The sequence below is a fragment of the Eumetopias jubatus genome, unplaced genomic scaffold (genome assembly GCF_037043125.1).
Source record: "Eumetopias jubatus isolate StellerSeaLion01/CBP00866 unplaced genomic scaffold, mEumJub1_p1.0 scaffold_5, whole genome shotgun sequence".
In the NCBI taxonomy this organism is placed as follows: domain Eukaryota; kingdom Metazoa; phylum Chordata; class Mammalia; order Carnivora; family Otariidae; genus Eumetopias; species Eumetopias jubatus.
Window position 1 is genome coordinate 61,576,631 of NW_028274811.1, and position 21,883 is coordinate 61,598,513.

The 21,883-nt window shown below is 39.6% G+C and overlaps 1 protein-coding gene and 1 pseudogene across 1 annotated transcript in view; both read right to left on the bottom strand.

Moving 5' to 3' along the window:
* The window catches only part of ACOT12 (acyl-CoA thioesterase 12), a 50,608-nt gene extending 32,725 nt beyond the window's left edge, over positions 1–17,883 (bottom strand). The window contains exons 1-4 of the mRNA XM_028114537.2: positions 17,757–17,883; positions 10,668–10,737; positions 5,438–5,498; positions 3,220–3,321 (exon numbers count right to left, since the gene is read on the bottom strand). Of these exons, the coding sequence (XP_027970338.1) occupies positions 3,220–3,321; positions 5,438–5,498; positions 10,668–10,737; positions 17,757–17,883 (360 nt within the window). The remainder of the gene's footprint in view (positions 1–3,219; positions 3,322–5,437; positions 5,499–10,667; positions 10,738–17,756) is intronic.
* A 3,520-nt stretch (positions 17,884–21,403) lies between these two features.
* On the bottom strand, positions 21,404–21,527 carry LOC148164365 (small nucleolar RNA U3; annotated as a pseudogene).
* Between the last annotated feature and the right edge of the window lie 356 nt (positions 21,528–21,883).

The window sequence follows — 21,883 nt, forward strand, 5'->3', positions numbered from 1 at the left end:
ACAAAACTGGAGGTGCCACAATTCTAGGTGGCAAGTTATATTACAAAGTGCTAGTAATTAAAACAGTATGGTACTGGCAAAAATAGACACATAGATCAATGGAATAGAACAGAAAACCCAGATATAAACTCACAATTACATGGTCAATTAATTTTTGACAAAGGAGGAATGAATATGTAATAAGAAAAAGTCTCTTCAACAAACAGTGGTGGGAAAATTGGACAATCACATGCAAAAAAATGAAATTGGACCCCTTTCTTTCACCATACAAAAAAATAAACTCAAAATGGGTTAAAGACCTAAATATGAGACCTGAAACCATAAAAATCCTTGAAGAAAGCACAGGCAGCAATTCCTCTGACATTGGCCATAGCAACATTTTTCTAGATATGTCTCCTGAGGCAAGGAAATAAAAACAAAAATAAACTATTGGGAGTACAACAAAATAAAAAGTTTCTGCAGAGCAAAGACAATAATTGACAAAACTAAAAGGCAACCTACTGAATGGGAGAAGATATTTGCAAATGACATATCTGATACAGGGTTAGTATCCAAAATATAGGAAGAACTGATACAACTCAACACCCAAAAACTAAATAATCCAATTTAAAAATGGACAGAAGACATGAACAGACATTTCTCCAAAGAAGACATCCAGATGGACAACAGACACATGAAAAGATGCTCAACATCACTAGCTATCAGAGAAATACAAATCAAAACTACAATGAGATATCACCTCACACCTGTCAGAATGGCTAAAATTCAACACCACAAGAAACAACAGCTGTTGGCGAGGATGTGGAGAAAGGGGAACCTTCCTGCACTGTTGGTGCGAATGAAAACTGATGCAACCCCTCTGGAGAACACTATGGAGGTTCCTCAGAAAGTTAAAGACAGAACTACCCTATGATCCAGTACTAGCACTATGGGGTATTTACCCCCAAAATACAAAAAGACTAATTCAGAGGGATACATGTACCCCTATGTTTATAATAGTGTTATTCACAATATCCAAACTATGGAAGCAGCCCAGGTGTCCAGGGATAGATGAACGGATAAAGAAGATGTAGATGTGGTATATACATATATAATGGAATATTGCCATTGAAGAATGAAATCTTGCCATTTGCTATTACAAGGATGAAGCAGAGAGTATAATGCTAAGCGAAACAAGTCAGAGAAAGACAAATACCATATGATCTCACTCATATGTGGAATTTAAGAAACAAAAACAAATGAGAAAGAAAAAAAAAGAGAGACAAACCAAGAAACACTCTTAAATATGAATAACAAACTGATGGTTACCAGAGGGGAGGTGGGGGGGTGAAATGGGGATAGGGATTAAAGAGAGCACTTACCATGACGAAAAAATCAAATAAAATAATAATAAAAAAAAAAAAAGGGAAAAGGACCCTGAGAACTATGCCTGGAAGCCTTGAACTTCTTTGATGTTTGCCTGTGCTTTCTTTCTCCTGCTATACCATTTCTTTTAGTTTTCGTGAAGCCCTGCATGAGCATCCCCTACGGAGTCTTGTGAGTCCTTCAATGATCCAGTCTGTGCAACTGATGAACTAAAGCCTAGTCACTGCCCATCTCATCCTGGAATAAACTCACTTTGGGCAGAGATGCACATGCCTGCAGTTTTAGACCAAACCTCTGATTCTTCATGGCTTTCTTAGTGATGCGCCACTGAACAAGAATGGTCCTAGCTGGAAAGTCTGGGAAAAGTGCTTTACATAAAGGTTACCTGAGCCAACCTATTATGGCAGCACCGCAAGGCACCAACCTTCCAGAACCACTTTCAGAAAACAGTTCTTCAGGCTCAGCAGAGGCTGAACTGAAGTGTGACTATTATATTCTTAACCCATGAGTCCCTGAGGTCAGAATGAGAACGTGGAACAGGACAGTGATGCAGACTCTTTTCGGTCACTTCCACTCACCCCCATATTCTCTCATTCTCAAGTGTTTGGAGATTTGGGGGCACTCCCGGAAAAACAGAATGGTTTGCAAGACCTATCTCGATGTCTTAGATTTTAATGAACATAGGATACCTGGGATGCTTTGTCAAAGTACAGATTCCAAATTCCTATACTAGTGACTCTCATTCAGGAGGTCTGGGACGCAGCCCAGAAAGCTGCATTTTAAATAATAGCTGATATGAACTCCAGTTTGAAAAAGCATGCCCACGGGCAATGTGAATATGTCCTGTGGTGTGTCTAATATTGGACAGGGACTGGGAGAAGTGTCCTGGTGCACGAAAGTCTGCAGGGACACCTACCACCCAGCCATCAGGGCAGACTAATTCAGACCCATCCATCTCTTTGCCTCCTGGCCCAAGTGAGGAGTAGCTTGTGAGTGCTGTTCTGCTGTCCCCTCTGTTGGGTACACAGAAAACACAGCTTTGTCCCAGCTCTAAAGTTGAAGGCAGTCTGAGGAAGAACGCTTTTGTAGAGTGAGAAGTACTCCTTGTAGCTTCAAAGTGGAACTAGGAGAAACCACTGTGCCCATCTCTGGAGTGATCCTTGCAGTGAAAGATTTATATTCTAAATTAGATTATGACATTTAAAAACGCTTAGACTAAATGTGAACCCTCTCCTAGGTACCCTGACCCTGAAAAAGGAAAGCCAAGGAACGATAATGAGTGAACCCCTGGCAGACTAGAGACAAGCTGCTCTTGGCCAAGGGTCATGCAAGCCCCCAGGGCACACACATCAGAACAACATATTTATTTTAAGGCTGTTTTTACTCCATATGCCTTGAAGCTTATTTCTAAACTTCTTTAGAAATAAGCCTCTTTGACATTCTTCCTTCAGGTATAAACAAATGATTGGACCATAACATGCAACTGCTTACTAAGTTGCTCTTGCTTTAAAGAAAAAAAAATATTTAACTCAATTTTGAGTTATATAACCACAAAAGAAAAGAACAAAACCAGTAAACACTATTTTTGAGAAACCGAAAGACCCTTCAGATCATTTAAAACAGTATTTTTTTTTTCCATTTTCACCAACTGGCAACATCTCCCTTTCTCCAAGGTACATAACACCCGTATTGCCACACAATGACAACTTTTACAGAAATAGGGGTGGATAACAAATCCTGGGAAAGCATATGTCGCAGTAAGAAGAAAGGTCTTTTTTTCCATAATAATTCTGATGCAATCGTTAAAATGTCCCTGAATAACATGCTAGGTACTCCTTCACACAGAAAATTTACCTTTTCTTCTCCAACTGGTTTGGCTACAAATGTAGAGAAAGCCACACTAACAAGTTTCTCAATACCAGGGAACACGTCCTGTACTATGACCTTGATGCTGATCTAAAACGAAAAGAAAAATAAATCAGTAAACTTCCAGCCATCCAGATAACACATGAGATTATAGCAATCAAGATTCAGTGATGTACTTCGTCCTTCTTTTGTTTTTGAATAAAAACATTTTATTATTTATTATTATTTTATTATTTATTATTTTTATTTATTTTTAAGATTTTATTTATTTATTTGACAGAGAGAGAGACAGCGAGAGAGGGAACACAAGCAGGGGGAGTGGGAGAGGGAGAAGCAGGCCTCCCACCGAGCAGGGAGCCCGATGCGGGGCTCGATCCCAGGACCCTGGGATCATGACTTGAGCCGAAGGCAGATGCTTAACGACTGAGCCACCCAGGCGCCCCTAAAATCAGCATTTTAATTTCTTTTTAAGCAACATTGTTTGTTCAGTGATGTTCCATAAAATTAAAAAATAACTTTTTTCTGGTTATAGAAAAATACATATTTAACATGGAAAGTTTGGTAAACGTAAAAATAGATAAAAATGGAATCTGATTATCCAGAGCAAATATTATTAGTAATTCCGCCACCGAGACTAATGATTACTAAGGTTTAGGTGAATTTTCTTCCAGTTTTACGTGTGTGTTATGAAAGACACACATAAAGTTATCATACTGTATTTATAGTTTTATATTATAATTTTAAAAACTGGCATTATTTGACAAGCATTTTCTAATCCCATTGTTACTAAATGTGCTTTTGAAAGCAAGATGTTCACGGATGCCTTGTTGATCATTAGAGAGATGTACCACAACTCTTTAATGTGGACAAGATGGCATCATGTTATCTACAGCTTTTTCCTTTGGGAATTTTAGCTTATCTCAGGGAATAGAAGGGAAAGGAGAAAGGAAAAGGAGGTGTTATCCATGTTTGGGCTGAATATAAAGACGAGCACTAGCCCTCGGGAGAGAGGCCAAGCCCAGCGGCTACCGCGTGGCAAAGCTGAGAGAGCATCATTACAACTGCTGCTGACGGAGCCGGTTTTTAACACAAACATTTCTCTTGTGATTTCAAGTGTTTTGTATTCTGTTCATATGGCTACTGGGGTAAAGCCATCACCGTACGTGTGGTTATTGCCAAACGGTTTTATTGAATCGGAATACGGGTTGAATTGTGTCTCCCACCAAATCCAGTATGTTACAATGTGACCTGACTTTGGAAATAGGGTGGTTCAGATGTAATTGGTTAAGATGAGGTCACATCCGAGTAGGGTGGGCTCCTAATCCAATGTGCCTGATGTCTTTCTAAAAAGGGGGAATTCGGACACAGACACACACACCATAAGAACACCACGTGAAGATGAAGGCAGAGACGGGGGTGATGCAGGAGAAGCCAAGGACATCAAAGACGGCCAGCAAATCGCCAGAAGCCAGAAGAGAGCATTGGGGCACATTCTCTTGCATAGTCCTCAGAAAGAGTCAACCTTACTGACACCTTGGTTTGCTGTGACGCAATATATTTCTGTTGGTTAAGCCACCTGGTCTGCAGGACTCAGTTACGGTAGCCCTAACAAACAAATGTAAGTCCCATCCTGTCTTTTGTGTCCAGAGATCAAAGGGACTGGTACTAACCGACCTAGAAGTTGCAATATAGGATCCAGTAACTCCTTTCCTGCTAGTTTCACCTGGACAGCGATTTCCAAAAGCCTCTGAAAATGTTGCTTTCACAACTATGGTAAAGAAAATAAAACCAAGTGGATGTAGAAGAAAGGAGGAGGTCTTCTCCCTTCAGTTACTCTGCCTTGCAAAAACTAGCTAATGATGGGGCTAGTTTCCAGTAGAAGGTGAAGAGATGGAGAACAAGTAGAGTCAGAATAATTAGGAAATAAAACCCATACTTTGCAAAGAACCAAGAGAGTGCCCTTTTCCCTTGTATGTTTACTTTCTGTGTATCCTTCTCTGTGAAAATAGTGCATTGCATCACATTTCATTTTAGTAGCAGAGTTGACTGGGAAACACAAGGCCCTTATTATTTACCTGTGAGCCTGACCACAGATTCCAGGGCCTTGTGAAATTCAGAATCTCATGAACTCCAAATTATTCCAGAACTCCTCTTCTGTCCTCTGAAGAGATGGGCACCAATAGTCAGAAGAAAAGGCGTCACTTACCTCCATGCTTGTGCTGAATGCTCTGGTAACTTTTGCTTTGATGGTTATAACTTGTCCAACTCTAGTTAAAAAGAGAGGGAGGGACTTTAGTAATCCTAGCACATCTCATTTCAGACTTAAAGATTCACTTAAATGCATGTGCCATGGAGCAGTCCCCATGTTATCATGCTGATAATGTTCATACATGAAACCTTGGGTTAATGATAACAGAAAAGGACAGCTGTAAAAACAGATGCCAAGCACTGTAAGCCACATGTAGGTTAGCTGACTTCTATTCAAACAGAAAAGGGCCTTTGCAAAGATGGTGTGCAAAATGACTTCCAAAATCTGCAACAGATACTTTGATTATATCACAGCTGTTTCCTTAAGAGAAGATTAAAAAAACCAAAAACAAAACACAAGCCAACCCATAGAACTGACATTTATTTTTAAATGTCTGTTCACAAATAAATGGATACAAACCAGCAAGTGAGCAAACTGATCAACTTCACCAGGTTTAGGTGGACCCTCAGGATGGCTGGAGGACCCATTCACTCTCCATGATTACAGGAATCCCGGTCATACAATCCGAAATTGTTCCAGACCTTTTGTGTTCAGGGCCCCCAGTTACCTCCTGTCCCTTTACTTTGCCTTAAGGGTCTACCCAATGTAAGCCTCCTCAATTTTTCTTTTTTTTTTTTTTTTTTAAAGATTTTTATTTATTTATTGAGAGAGAGAGAGAGAATGGTAGAGAGCATGAGAGAGAGGAAGATCAGAGGGAGAAGCAGACTCCCTGCTGAGCAGGGAGCCCGATGTGGGACTCGATCCTGGGACTCCAGGATCATGACCTGAGCCGAAGGCAGTTGCTTAACCAACTGAGCCACCCAGGCGCCCATCAATTTTTCTTATCAGTCTATGAAAATGCTCAAGGCCTCTTCTTTCTAAAGATCTTTCTCTCAAGCCTATTCTATCTCAAAATTTTTTCTCTTCGCCTCCATATTCAAACTCCCTAAAATATTCTTTTTTTTTTTTTTCTAACTCATGCATTTAGGAAATATTTACTGAGTTACAACTAGTCCTGGCATTAAGCTAAGACCTCAGGAATACAGTGATGAACAAGATAAGGTTGCTAACTGCAAGGAAACCAGTCTTCACTTGGGACACCAGTATGTAGACAGATGAAGTGCCATGCTATGAAATTTTTCAAGAAAGAAAGGATTGAATATTACAAAAGCACCAATAAGAAGAGGCTAATTCAGAAAGGTGGGAAAGGAGTCACAGAAGAGGTGACATTTGAGATGGCTCTTCAAAGATGAGGATTTTGCCAGGGGCCGAAGTCTGAGGGCTTCATTTCCCATTCACATCTCAGCCGCTCAAACATGGCGATTGCCTCCACATCTCACTTCTGATCCCTCCACAGTCACTTCCTAACAGCTAAATCCAACATCTCACCTCATTTAATTTCTTCAGGAGGCTTTCACTTCCCTTGGATTCCAAAACAGCGTCCTCTCTTCTATCTCAGTTTCTTTCACTGATTTTTGTTCCTTAATCCATCCCTTCACTGTAGACATCGCCTTAATTGCTGTCCTTTGTCCTATTCTCTTCTCACTTCACCCTCTTCCTAGAAGACCTTGTTCTTGTCCATGATCCTGTCATCTTTATAGAAATGATTATCAAACCTACATTTCAGCCTGGACCTCATTCTTGAAACTCAGAGCCCTATTTCCAAATTTCTCTCAACAGATTCAACTAATAGTCATGGAGGCTCTCATAGGAGGCTCAGGGCACACATCACCCAATTTATCTTAATTTATCTTAATCTCCACATCCAGCACATGTAAACCCAAATCAATTTTCTTTCTTCCTTGTAAACTTCCTAGCTCTGTTTGGTAAAGTTTCTAGGAGAGATTCACAGTAATCCTGCCAGGCAGAATTAGAGTACCTCTTCAAAGCTCATGTACACCCTCTCTCTACTAAATAAATAAATCTTTTTTAAAAAATAAAAATAAATAAGAGCAGGGGAATTCCAAAGAACCTGGTTGTCCACCAAACCAGACTCTCAACACTGAATGTCAAATGAGTGGAACGCCCAGAATTTCAGCTAAATAAAACCTGCTTCATAGCATGGCATTCAAGGTCTTCTGTTACGCAGCCCCAGTCTACAGCTGGGGCTGTAGGCATCACCTCTCTGCACACCAGGCTCTTCCTGAGTACTTTCTCCTCCTTCTTACGCTCGTGCTTAGATTTGTACACATGCCTCATTACGTGAAGTCCTTTTCCTATTCACCAGATGAAAATCTATACCTTATTTGAGGCACACATTAAGTGCTATCACTCTCATTGATTCTCCAGTCAAAATGTGCACCTTTTAAACTACCTCATAGAATGGAGTTTATCTTTCACCCCAGGCTTGCATCCTATCATGCTTTCTATTCTGATGATTATGTATTTGTCTGATTCTCACCAGACTCAGTGACCGCTACACTCCAAAATTGTGCCATAGTCATTCATATATCCTACTGAGTCCAGAGCAGTACTTTTTGTATAGGCAATAAATATTGGAGAGTTTAAAAAATATCCAATGTGGTTTATAACCAAATTACATGGCTTTCTCTATGTAGCTTTCAATTTTCTCTTTTTATGGTTCAGGTCCCATGTAAAGAATACAAGCAGGTCCCTTTCCATGATGTTAATGGCCGCAAATCCTTTCTGATAACACAAAATGGTGCAAAATGGAGCAAAATGGCAACCCACATTTCACTGATGAGGTTACTAGTTAAGTCTAATTTACAGAATTTAAGTTTGAAAACTATATAATAGATATTTTATTACAATACACTGTTGCCACTCCTAAATTTAATAATGGTGCTTCTATGTAGTCCTAAATAAGTTTGGATTTGTAGTAATTTGTAATTTTGCTGAGATACAAACACATCTCAGTTTTTTTCTACTTAAGGGAAAATCACATAGCTAGTATGCGAGCTTAGTCCTTGGACCTTTATCTGCATCCACAAGACTCTAGAATGTCCAGAGCTCTTTCTGTGACACTCCAGCTGCCTAGGAGAACCACCATTGGGAAGTGTTCAGTAAAAGTTGTTGGTCACAAACACAGAAGCAGTGGGTCCAGGAAAGCACTGGATTAAGGGTAAGAAGATCCAGGCTCAAAGCACCCTCTGTCCCCCAGTTTGCTCAGGGCATTAGGCCTCAGTTTCTCATGGGTACAAAGAGAAGGCTGGGTTGAGCTATAAAGGTCTTACCATGTCTGTGATTCTAATTCCTGCCAAAAATTTCTTCTGTGTCAGTTTTGAAGAAGTAATTTCTTCACGCATGTGGTTTTATTTAACTTAATTTTGTATCTAAATAAATAAATGTCAAATAGATAAATGTGAATAGTAAGGCTGGAGACACAGACTGAGCATCTCACTGGACATACTACTTAGGGCTTGAAAACCGTGGCAACTACCTCCATGGTCTTTGAGAACCATCCAAGACCAGAAACAGATGACCTTCTCTCTTCCTTTTCCTTGTAAGTTATGTTCATGTCTTCAAGGATCAAGATATTCAGGGAAAAACAAAAACAAAAAACAGAGATACAAATATAAAATCAAAGAAATTAAGTAAAACCATATAATCCAATTTATTACAGGTATTAGAATAAACCCTTTAAAAAACAAATAATTCTTAATTCTGTCCCCTGGAAAAAACCTAGAAATAATGACCAACTCTTTATGAATGAGTACATTTTCTGCCCAAATTGTGATCTCTACTTACTATTTCTTTTGAAGAAATTTGTGACTCTAAGTTTTTGTAAGGAAATAAAAAAGATGAGCCCACTCTGTCATACCAGAAAGCAAAGGAGTTATTAACGGCTTCTAGCTTTGCAGTTATGTCCAAAGAACTTAGGAACCAAATTGAAGAAGCTCCCACTGCTCAAAGATGAGGCAGTTTGAGCACCCATAAGAATAACCACATCCAAATTGAAATGTATCAAATAGGCTAAAGTCCACAGGCTTATAATGATACTAAATAAAGGAAAAGAATTAAGCCTGTCTTTCCTGGACAAACTTTACCTAAGGGTAACCAAGTAATTAATGAGATAAAGAGTCTCTCTATACAAATAATTCGAGAAAATAAATGAAGAAGAAATGATAGGATTGGCATATCACCATTTTACCAATATCTAATGAAATAATGCTCTAGGTAATGATCACCAGACATTATGTGCTCTTGACAAGAACTAGCTTTACCAAAATATGAAAACTTCATCAAATCAATTTTTAGATGTTGCTATCATTCTACAAGAAATGTAAAGAATAGGTGAACTTCTTAAACAGGGATACAATGAGCAAATACAAAATGTCATCAACTCTATAGGACAAATGACCAGGTTTCTTTAATAAATAAACTAAGAGAAAAGAAAGGAGAGAAAATTATATGTTAAAAGACTTATCAACCATATTGAATCCTGATTCAAGAAACCAATTGTTTAATTAAAAAAAACACATTTTTTGAGACCATTGGGAATAATGATTTCTGTTAATGGTGTTGTGATTATGTTATTATGTTTTCTAAAAGAGCCCTTATCATATAGAAATATATAATGAAACAATCACAGATGATGCCTGAGATTTCCTTTGAAATAATCCAGGTGTGTGGGGGAGTATGGAGATGTGCTGATAAAACAAGAGTGTCCATCAGTTGATCACTGTGGTAGTTAGGTGACAATCCTTGGGGATATACTATACTAATCTCTCTACTTTTGTGTATGTTTGAAATCTTCGTTGATCTTGAAATTTTCTGCAATAAGAGATGGTAAAGCACATACACACTCCCACACATAATATGTTTTTCATAATTTAACATCTGTAGTCAGATGAATTAATGTTTACCCAATAACCTAAAGATGAAATTCACCATCACAGACCTACTTATTATCATTAATTATTCTTCTAGTAGAGGAAGAAGCCACTAAGAAGCAGCTTTTAGAAATCCTGCTCTGTCTCTACCAAAAGGCATCTATTCTGAGAGCTGTGTCTCACAAAATCAGGACTATGAATTTACACTTAAAAGTCTTTACTAAAAGTAGGTCCTGCAATTACTATTTTACTGATTTACATGAGGTCAAGTGTTATTTATTTGATTAACAAATTGGATCACTGAGTCCAAATAAACAGGCAAAGGTGCCACAAATCTATGTTGTAAATGAGGCAATAAGCCCAGGAGAAAGGTGTGGTAGAGTGATGCCACTTACCTAGCTGTCTCCGCAAATTGTATGTCATCCACTGAGGCTGTAACACAGGAAACCCCAGCATGTTTTTCAGCTTCAAAAAACAGGTAAAAATGTGCTGCATTAATAGTTATGTCTAAATCATAAGGGAAAAGAAATAAAAAATTAAATGGACTTATTCTAGTAACTCATCCTCTGGTTCAGTAAAGTACCACTATGCCCACACTTGTGGATGATCTGGATCAGTAACAGTTCTTTCATTCTGTAAGTTGTATTTCTACTGCATGGAAATTACTGTACTTTCTTCTAAGTTTTAACTTACACTGTCTTTGATTTGAAATTCAATACCTAGTATATCTAGCTATTGAAATAGCAATTTTAGTAAGTTGGTGCCAACTTTAAATATTTTGTCAGATACTACCCTCCTTTTGTTTTAAAAACAAGGCATTAAAGCTGTATGCATTATCCCACATAATCAGAAGCTACATATACTTAGACCAGTTAACATGTATAAGCATTGAACAGTATGGAGACCCTGAGATCATACCCCAAATCAGAGAGCAACTTCTCTGGGTATCACAGAAATACTCAGCACATACTAGGTATTTAGTCAATACTTATTGTTCATTATTACCAAATTCAGTATGCATTAATTATGTTGGAGAGGAGAGTATTAAATAGTGTGGAAAGAGATTAAGGAAGAACCCTAGCTATTTCCATATTACGTTTAATTGGTTGAGGGTTTTTTTATTATTGATTTTGTTTTATATAAAAATATCAGAACTTATTCTCTTTAGGAAAAATGTGGACATGTGCTTCTGCCAGAATCTGATTTTGATGAACAGTCAGTTAAAACTGAAATAGATTGCACTGGCTTTTTAGGAAATTTTAACCCCATTTTAATTTTGGAGACATCACTCCTGCTGCCACATTATGGAAGAGACTGAATTACACTGACATTGTCTTCTTTGTGTGGAAACCTTAACTGCAATAATAACTGACAGTGCAAGATAAAGAGAGGTGAGAAAATACTCCAAAGAGCAGGTATTTACGACACTCTTTCCTATAATCTCATTTGTAGAAAATTGGACATTTTGGTTTTACCAGTTGGAAATAATTAACTGTTCTTCCAAACATGCACATAATATAAACTGAGTTAGCGGAAAAGTAACCATAGGGGCACTGTGTGTGTGAGTAACGGAGAGGGGACAACTGGCTTCCCAGTTATTAAGTTCAGTGACAGGAAGGGAATGTAAAAGGACCAGACTCTAGAAATACTCAAGTTGGGCTCAAATGAATTCAGTGTATCAAACACCTATTAAATTCCTACTGATTTCCAGACACTGAGCTGAGTCAGTCCTACCTCTTACCAAGTGTACTCGGTGGCAATTAGAGAGCTAGCCATACATAGTCGGTGCCCTTTTAGAGCTTAAGATTTCCAGAGAACTACCGGATCCTTGCAAATAATACGCTATGAAACATTGACTAAGGAGTACCTAATACACAGTCATTCTACTTACCTGACATGAAGGAACAGGATGTGGAGTTTATTAAACTATTCTTGTTAATAAAGTGTTACCATGTGTGTCAACATAAGTGACCAATTTTGAATGATTTAAATGATAACTAAAGTGCTAAAGCAGACTCTGATGAGTGTGGAGCCCTCCACACTCATTTAGCCCCAAGGCTAAATTTTTATTTTATATATCAAGCATCTATTTTATATATATGTAAATATATATAATTTATGTCCCATATATATAGCACTATATATAATTTATGTCATATATATAATTTATATGTCATATATATAATATATAGCACTATACTAGATTGGGATCATGAACAAACATTATCATAATAGTTACCATTTATTAAACACTTATTATTGACCAGGCGCTGAGCTAAGTATTTATGCATGTCAATTACATGAGGTTGGTACAATTATTACTTTAATTTTACAAATGAGGAAATTTAGGTTTAGAAAGATTGATTCCATTGTTCTAAATAGTGATTTTGACTACAGAAGCAATAGAAACTCTCAGAAAAGAGCAGTCAAGGAACACTCTTTAGAGCAGTGCTTAGCTAAATGTGGGCTTCAGAGGCTCAATAGCCATGGTTTAGACTATAGACTTTTAAGGGTCATTAAATTAAAAAGAAAAAACAAAAATATGGGGACCCAACATAGGACCACAATTTGTACATGTGATTCTATGTGATTGTTTTATTTTGTTTACAATTGTGTCATGTATGAATTTAAAAGACCAGCTTGCTCTGATTCTTGATTTTGATTGTCCTTCATACAGTACACCAATAAAAGTGGAAGAACTCTAAAGCTATTACTGATTTCCTTGAGAAATTGAGAGAGAGGCTGGGAATAGTAGCAGAGTAGCTAACTGGTTGTAATCCAGATATGAGATGATGATTGTTTAAAATGGTGGTATCTCCATTCATTCATTCCTTTAAATAATGTTGAATGAATTACCTGTGATATGCTAGCCTCTATGTAAGGGGCTGATAATATAAAACAGCCATGATCTCTGTTCTCACAGAATCTAGTGGAGAAGCCAGGGATTAATAAAATGAATAAGTAATAACAAAATGAATTAAATGCTCTGAAGAAAACATGAATTGTATGGGAATCGTAACTGAGAAACCAGACCTAGGTGGGATGTCAGGGAAGATTTCCATGTGGAGGGGGATGCTTCAGCAGAGATCTGAAGGATGATTAAGACTAAAATACATGTGTTGGGGAGGAAGAACAGAGAAAAGGTGAGCAAAATGAACAGAGGGAAACAATTACAAAGATCCTGATCAAAGTCTTTGAGGATAAAATGCAGAAAGCAAGAGGGGTGCCTGGGTGGCTCAGCTGGTTAAGCGTCTGACTCTTGATTTCAACTCAGGTCATGATCTTGGGCTCCACACTCATCACAGAGTCTGCCTGAGATTCTCTCTTTCCCTCTCCCTCTGTCCATCTCCCCACTCGAGTGTGCACACACACTCTCTCTAATAAATAATAAAATCTTTGGGAAAAAATGCAGAACGCAAGGAGGAGAGCTGGTAAGGCTGAAGGGTTGGCTGAGAATGCGCTATGCACAGGGCCTTGAAGTTCTTGGTTAACAGTTTTATAATTATTATTAAAGATATTGTTCCACTGTCTTGCTATGATCTTCTTCAATCTGTAAATGTATGTCTTTCATCACATGTGGGAAAATTTCAGCTACTATTTCTTTAAATATTTGTTTTATGCTTCATACTTTTTCTCATCTCTTTTGGGGCTCCAATGACAAGTATGTTACACCTTTGGAAGTATTTTTTCATAAATCTGTTTGTTCATTTTTGAAATTCATCTTTTCCCTTTTCTAAAGACTATATAATTTCTATTGTCCATTTTTATGTCTACTCACTCTTTGTCCCCTCCAGTCTGCTGTTAAGCCTATCCAGTGAATTTTTTTATTTCAGATACAGTAATTTTCAGTTCGGGAATTTCCACTTGGTTCTTTTTTTGTGTTTCCATTTCTCTGCTGAAACTATCTTTTCATTCTTTATGATCATAGTTTTTATTATATCCTCAAGCGTAGTTATAATAGCTGCTACAGAATCCCAGAAGCTTAATTCTAGAATGTGGGTCATCTAGGGATTGATCTCCATTATCTTTTCGTTTAAGAATGCATCATATTTCCCTGTTTCTTTGTATATCAAGTAATTTCAGACTGTATTGTAGCCATTATGAGCGATAAATCGTAGAACTTATGTATTCTTAACATGTTCCTCTGAAGAGTACTATTTTGTTTTGTTTTGTTTTTTTCAAGTAAGCAGTTAACTAAACTCAAACTATAAAACTCTTGTCTCCCTAGAGGTTGGGATAGCACTTTTCAGTTCTTTTGGCATTATCTAGGAAGGTTGGAGTTTCTCCTATGCATACATGATCCAAGGTTCACCAGATATTTGAGCAAAAAAACATAGATTTTAGGGCACTGCCTCTCTGGTTCACTCCTTTCTTGAATTCTCCTCACATTTCAGTAGCTGTGTTTTCCCCAAATCCTCTGGCACTTCAAATAAGGCAAGTCTGTGGGCTTTCCATCAGAAATTTAGTTGGCAACAGAATGGAGTCTTTTTTCAGGCTTAACGTCATTAAAAAATAAACAAAATGAAACAGAGAAAGTTAGCTAGTACCACTCTCTTCTAAGTGTTGACTTCCAAATGTTCTAAATCTGCTTTTGTTCACTTGTCAGTTGCCATTAAGTAGCTTTTATTTAATGTTTTTCTCCAGAGTTTATAGTTGTTATCTCTGCAACATTTTTTTTAAATTTTATGTATTTATTTGAGAAAGAGAGAGAATGAGAGATAGAAAGCACGAGAGGGAAGAGGGTCAGAGGGAGAAGCAGACTCCCTGCTGAGCAGGAAGCCAGATGTGGGACTCGATCCCGGGACTCCAGGATCATGACCTGAGCTGAGGCAGTTGTTTAACCAACTGAGCCAACCAGGCGCCCAACATTTTTTTTTTTTTGATAGGAGATACTTACCATGCTAGATACTTAAAGCCCTTGATAAGGAAGACAATGAATGGGGGAAGATAAACAACCTATGATATGATCAGATTAGCACCTTCAAAAAATACTTCAGATGCAGGGTGGAGAAGAGACCAGAATGAATGGAGAAGATCAGTTTAGAAACCACTGCAGAAGTTTACATGAAGAATGACGGTGGCTTGGCCTAGGTGGTGGCAATGGAAGCATAGCAAAGTGTGTGGGTTTGGGTGATTCCTTTAAGGTAACATTGACAGGACTTGGTTCATGGGTTGAATATGTAGAGGGTGAAGCAAGGTAGAGAGAGGTATCAAGAATGGATAACCCCTAGATTTCTGACTTGCCCAACTGGGTGGCTTGCATGCCATTCCTGAGAGAATGAACCCTGGAAAAGATTCAGAAGTGAAACAGAGGGATATGCGAGTTTGTGATATTTCAAAATAAGAAACGGATATGGAGGGTGGAGGATGCCTCAGATATGGCTTCAATCCTCTAGGCTTAAGGAACTAGAAAAATGGGGCTACTAACAGAAATGAGGTTTAATGCCAAAATGATAGTGAATATATTAAATCTTTTTTTAAATATTAAGAAGATATTTTGGAATCTAGCAGTGCCCGGGAGTCACGGCTGTGCCTTGGGGGCTATGACTATATGATCATTATTTATCATAGTAAGTGGCTGTAAAGAAGTGCTGGTCAGTAAGGAACTCTGGCTGGGAAAATGCCAGGAAAAGCAGTTTTTGTATTATCCTTATTATATAAAGTAAAGCACTATGGTGCAACATTTCTCTGCCATAGATTCTGTTAGACCTTCGCTAAATAAAATCCCTTGCTTATATGGTACTTCTCACCATGGAGTGTTTAACACAGGTATCTCCATGTGTCCAAAAAAACTGTATCTTAAAGGTTTCTTTAATGTTGTATTGTTAGTAATCTAACTCTTCATCCAGAGTAATTGGTTATCAATTGAATCAGTCTATGGTCTGAGTTTCCCAAGAAATTTTTGTGACAGTTGCAGGAGGCCAACTGTTTATCTTTTACAGGACAGAGGCACAAAGGGAGGTAACTAAAAGTCACTGCAATATTCACACAATATATTCAGTTGCCTTGGCAATAAGGCATCGTTATTATTAGCAACCTCAATGATTTCTACACTAGTTTCTCTTAGATGTGAATTAATTTTATATTCATGCTTCCATTATTTGTTATTAAAATCAACCTCAAATACTGATAAAAAACTGTTAAGACAGAAACCAAACAGACCCATCAACAAAGAGAAAACAAACAAGCAGATTGGCATAAATACATGACTAAATTTTGTGGGCAGTTAACACGGGGATTAGGAACTCTACTGATATTCAGTGAGAAAAGCAAGGTTCTGTAAATCATCTGAGTTTTACTTTTGTCCTCTATAAAATAAGGAGTCCTAAGATACATGATCTTAAGCTCCTTCCAGCTTTATTGTTTTATCCTAACATATTTTCCTTCAAAATGTACATTTGCTGAGTCTGTTAAGTGCCGTATGCAAAGCCTGACTTCATTTTAGAAATGAGATTCCAAGTTCTGGACCCATCCGTCACCAACCTACCCATCCATAAAAGCAGGAGGTCTTTATTTAGAGCTTACTAAGCACTGGAGGACTAGCTATAGTTCACATCTTAATTAGCCAGGCAAGAAATAAAGAGGTGAACAGATCAATACACAAAATAATTACAGATTGTGCTACGTGGTATGAAGTAAATAAAAAGGGCATTGTGATCAAACTGCTGAAAGGGTACAAACGTAAACAGGTGGCCAAGAAAGACTTCTCTGAGGAAAGGATATTTAAGCTGAGATAAAATGACGGAAAGGGCCAAGAGAAGAGCATAATGGTAAAATGAGAAGCAGGTGCAAAGGTCCTGAGAAGAGACTTAAATAAGGGTGTGGGAGCCACAGACTGAATGCAGGAGCAGGTATGAGAGGTGAGTAATCTATCAAGCCAGACATTAAAGAGATGTGCAAAAATGTAAACCAATACCATGCCTCTAAGTACGTTTTTCTTATTGTTAAAAATATAGTTGTTTTTTCAATAAAACTATGTCATGGGTTTATTCTTGTTCTTTTTCAATGAATTAATTTTTAAAGATTTCTATTATAGTAAATATCAACAAAAATAACCCACATAAACAAAAGCTCTCGGGGTCCTCACTTATTTAATGCAGTAAAGTAGTCCTAAGACTAAAACGTGTGAGAATCACTGGTCTAGGTCATTCCCAGTGTTGGATGAACTATCTCAGTCCTTACGGTCCCCAGCTGCACAGGGCTCACAACTGTAAATACCCTTTCCTGTCTTCCCTCTCCTCACTGATCCGGGGTCTAGCAACCGTGCGGGCTGAGGCTCCGAGCGTCAGTGGGTCGGCCCGCACCCGGGTCCTCGGGATCCCCCCTTGTCCCGCCACCCCACATCCTCACACCCAAGCCCGCGCACCACTTCCCAGACACCCCCTACCACCACACGCGCGCCGGACACCCCCGCCACCCGGGCCTTCCGGCCTCCCGCCCTCCCCCGCCAGCCCCCACAGCACTCTGCCCCGTCAGCCCCCTACCCGCCAGGCAGGCGGTGGCGTCGATCCACTTGAGCAGCTGCCCCGCGCTCAGCTCGCCGCGCGGGTTGGCGTGCGCAGGCTGGATGGCCTGGCTCATGCGCACCTCTCCCGGCGCCGGGCGCTCCATGGCCCGGCCCGCAGCGAAGCCCCCGGGGCCGAGGGCGTCGGGCTGGGTCGGGCCGCGCTGAGCCCGCCTCCGCTCCGCAGGGCACCGACGCCGCCCGCCCCCCAGGCCGTGAAGCCGGCTCCCGGCTGGCCGCCAGGCCCCGCCAGTGCACAGGGAGGTGGGATTTGGGGTGCCAGGAATATCAGCCAATCCGGGGCCGCCGAAGTTGGCAAAGCTGGGAACGGTCCGAGTTTCTTACCTGTGAGGGGAGGATAGCAGTACTTATGTCAGAGGACTGTGAACAGAATTAAATGAGGTAATGCACGCAACTCCTAGCATGTGCCTGGCTAGGCAGATACAGGTGTTTGCTAAGTAAGTAAGTAGTGAGGTTAACATCCGTCCGAAGAACCCGACAGGACTGATTAGTTAAATGCTGTCCAGACAGTGTGGACTTTTAGAAGCTGGCTTCTGAGTATTTGACTACCTTTCCCCTGCTGGCTGTTGACGGCCAGGTAGAGTGCGCACCTTCTCATTCTTAGGATGTTATCATAGCTCCCCAAAACCCTTTGTTATTGATCATTTTGTTATGAAATTACCCCCACTGCCAAACACACACACACACACACACACACACACAGTGTTATGTTTGCAGGCACATCAGAGTCACTCAACGGAGAAAGGCAATCTTGGTTTTAATCTAGAGCATTTAATCTAATGGTCTAGAGCATTTAATCTAGAGCATTAATCTAGACTAGAAACTGTCACCTCACTATTAATGATCCCAGCAAATCCCAAGACACTCTCATCTTTACAGAAGACAAAATCTAAAGTATTAAATGAGAATTTTCATTCTCAGCTGGTAACACATAAAAGCTGTTACACTTACTAGAGCTGAAATCAGTGACTTTACAATGCAGTTCTCATTAAGGAAATGGTGACAGCAGAAAAACCTCCAGCATGTGATACATTCCTAGTTCCTGTATTGTTAGGGCCGGCTGCACCTGGGAGAACATTTACAGGTGAAGACATGGAAGCCGGCGGAGATGACGCAACGCGTCAGGCATGCAGCTGACGTCATAGGAGCGGCTAAGGAAGTAAGAGCATCTGGTTTGAACTCAGGGCTCCTGACTGTCCAGAGTAGCTTACCACAAAACCTAACCGACTCCAGCAAACTGGTGATGCTTTCTCATCCTTCTGCAGCCTGCCAAACCCTAGCCTAGAGATACCAGATTGGAGAGTCTGGTCATTTTGCTTCTCCTTTTAAAGATCTTATGAAAGAGAAGAACGAATGCAACATGGACTTAACAACTTTTAGGATCCTCTGTGGGTGGGTTTTGGTCCTATACAAGCATAAATAAAATGCTTAGGCAAGCATTAAGTTTGGTTTTTATAAAAAGCATAAAAAATGACTTTTTAAAACAAAGTAAAACTCATGCCTCCCAGATGGTCCTCATATGCAAGTATATCCTTATTTCAATAACAGTGTTATTACTCATATCACCCCTCTTTAGAAAACACCTCTAGAGTTCTTAATACCATTTTAGCAGATTCGATTATTGTTCAGCACATATTCATTCCATCCACTGATAACTTCATGGGAGGCATGTATTAATGTCGGGCTAGGCCACATGACTTGCTTTGGAATGGAACATGGGGAGGTAAGGGTGTATCAATCCCAAGCCTAGCCCTTCGAAGCAGCATGTGTTCCAATTCTTGGGACTATGTGACCTCTGCCACGGGAAGATGATAGGCCTGAGGAGCTTTCTCCAGCAGCAACTGGGTGCTATGCTGAATTCACCTATTGCAGAGCCACCCAGCCAACCTGCAGACTAAATAAACAGTTGGCTCTCAAATTCTTGTTGGAGGGTATGCTTTAGGGAAAATACTTTTTTCCATCTCTCTTCTTATGTTTTGTGCTCCTTATTCTCAGTTTTCTATAAGCTTGACCACTACCTTGCAATGTGACCCAGGGCAAACATTTCATTTCCTCATCTCCAGAATGAGGGGGTTAGAGCAGGCATGCGGGCTCATATATGGGACATAACTACTTGTTGTATGTCCCGTGATTTGGAGATTATATGTTACACAGCAATAACTGATGGTTACATAATAAATTTCATTTATTAATATTTTAGAAAATTTATTAAGTTACCAGAAATAAGGTTTGCATTATGTTGGTTTTCTCATTTTGGATTAAAAAAATGGCGACTAAAATGGTAATATTATGTATATACTCATTAACTTGGTTTCTTGTAAATTAGAGGAATTTCAAAATATTTTAAGCATAGGTGTGAGAAGGTAGCTTTTCAGAGTGACTGTCCGGGACAGCTTATATTTGCATATGTATGTTTAGGGATGTTTGATCCAAAAGCAGACAAGTTCACAAACTCACTATTGTGTTTTCTTATGTGTATTATCTCCTATTTAGATGTCCTTTGATTATGGTTTCATATCTTTTGTTGGTTTCTCACTGATTTTCATTTTCGGCCTCTGCCTGAAACCACTGTTCTTATGTTTTTGTGAATGGTCTCTTTTTCTCCCACACAATGAAAATGTCATCTGCATGTGTGAACATTTGCTGTATCCTTTATCTGTCAAGGATTTTTGCTATTATGTTTAAAGAAAAGGCTTCCATTTTCCATTTCTGTTTAGAGACATCTTTTGAAGATGAGCAGAATGTGAAGCCAGCTTGGTTTTTTTTAAAGGTCATGCACAAGAGCAGGAAAGCAGATCGGGAGGAGTGTGGAAAGTATGATAATCACTAGAATAATGAGAACTGCTTTAGGGTGTTGGAGTGGGAAGGAAACTAGACAGTCTAACCCCCTCATTCTGGAGATGAGGAAATGAAATGTTTGCCCTGGGTCACATTGCAAGGTAGTGGTCAAGCTTATAGAAAACTGAGAACAAGGAGCATAAAACGTAAGAAGAGAGATGGAAAAAAGTATTTTCCCCAACGCATACCCTCCAACAAGAATTTGAGAGCAGTTTATTTAGGAGGAAAGTGCAGAGAGCCCTGGTAGGGGAATCAAAGTGTGGTCCCCAGACCAGCAGCATAGGCATTGACTGGGAGCTTGTTAGAAATGCAGAATGTCAGGCCCCACCCCAGACCTGCTGAATCAGAATCTGCATTTTATTAAGCTTCCCAGGTAAGTCATAAGCACATGAAAGTTTGTGAAGAACAGCCTAAGTTACCCTCCTAGAGACACAGGAGCTGGAGTCTTTACCTTCCAGCTTCGCCCCACCCCCACCCCCGCCCCCATCCTTCATTGACTAAGGGCTGCTCTGGGGAGCACTAACTCCCTAGCACTTATGCTGACTACAGGGCAAGAGCTCTCCCTCAGGAGACAGTGAGACCCTGTCAGCTTGCGCTGTGTACTGGAATGGAGAGTGCTGAGCGCATTCAGGCAAGGCACAGAAAGCCATGAATAGAGTCTTTGCATTTTAGGAGTTGCCAACTTTTTCCAGGTTCTCTTCCTCTTCTTTGCTCTTGGTCCCTACTCTTGGGATCAGTCTCACCTTGGGGAATTGGACTGTCCCATTTAGCACCTGGAACCTCAAGCCAACCTTTCCCCTGTTTGTCCCTGTGCTTCCAGTGGCCCCAGGTCGCAGACAGACAAGCGTTAGCTGTAACGAACTATAGAAATGATCCCTGAAAGTATAGTCTTAGACAAGCATTAGCTGTACAACCTAGGAGTCACCTAATGTGTGTGGAGTGCAGCACTTTATTTGTTTGAACAAAAGCCATGTGTATAGAGTCCATGTTTTTCACTTCCCCAGATTTGCTGGGTCCCACCTTCATCCCAGGCACCGCTCAGTGGAGACCCCTGGATGCCAACACCACTACTTGTCAATATCCTGGACTATAGTGATTGTTTTCAAATATGGAACCAGGCTTGCCTCCTAGAATAAATCCCACTTGGTCATGGTGTGTAATTCTTTTTATATATTGCTGAATTCTATTTGCTAATATTTTGTTAAGGATTTTTACATCTATATTTTTGAGAGATATTGGTCAGTAGTT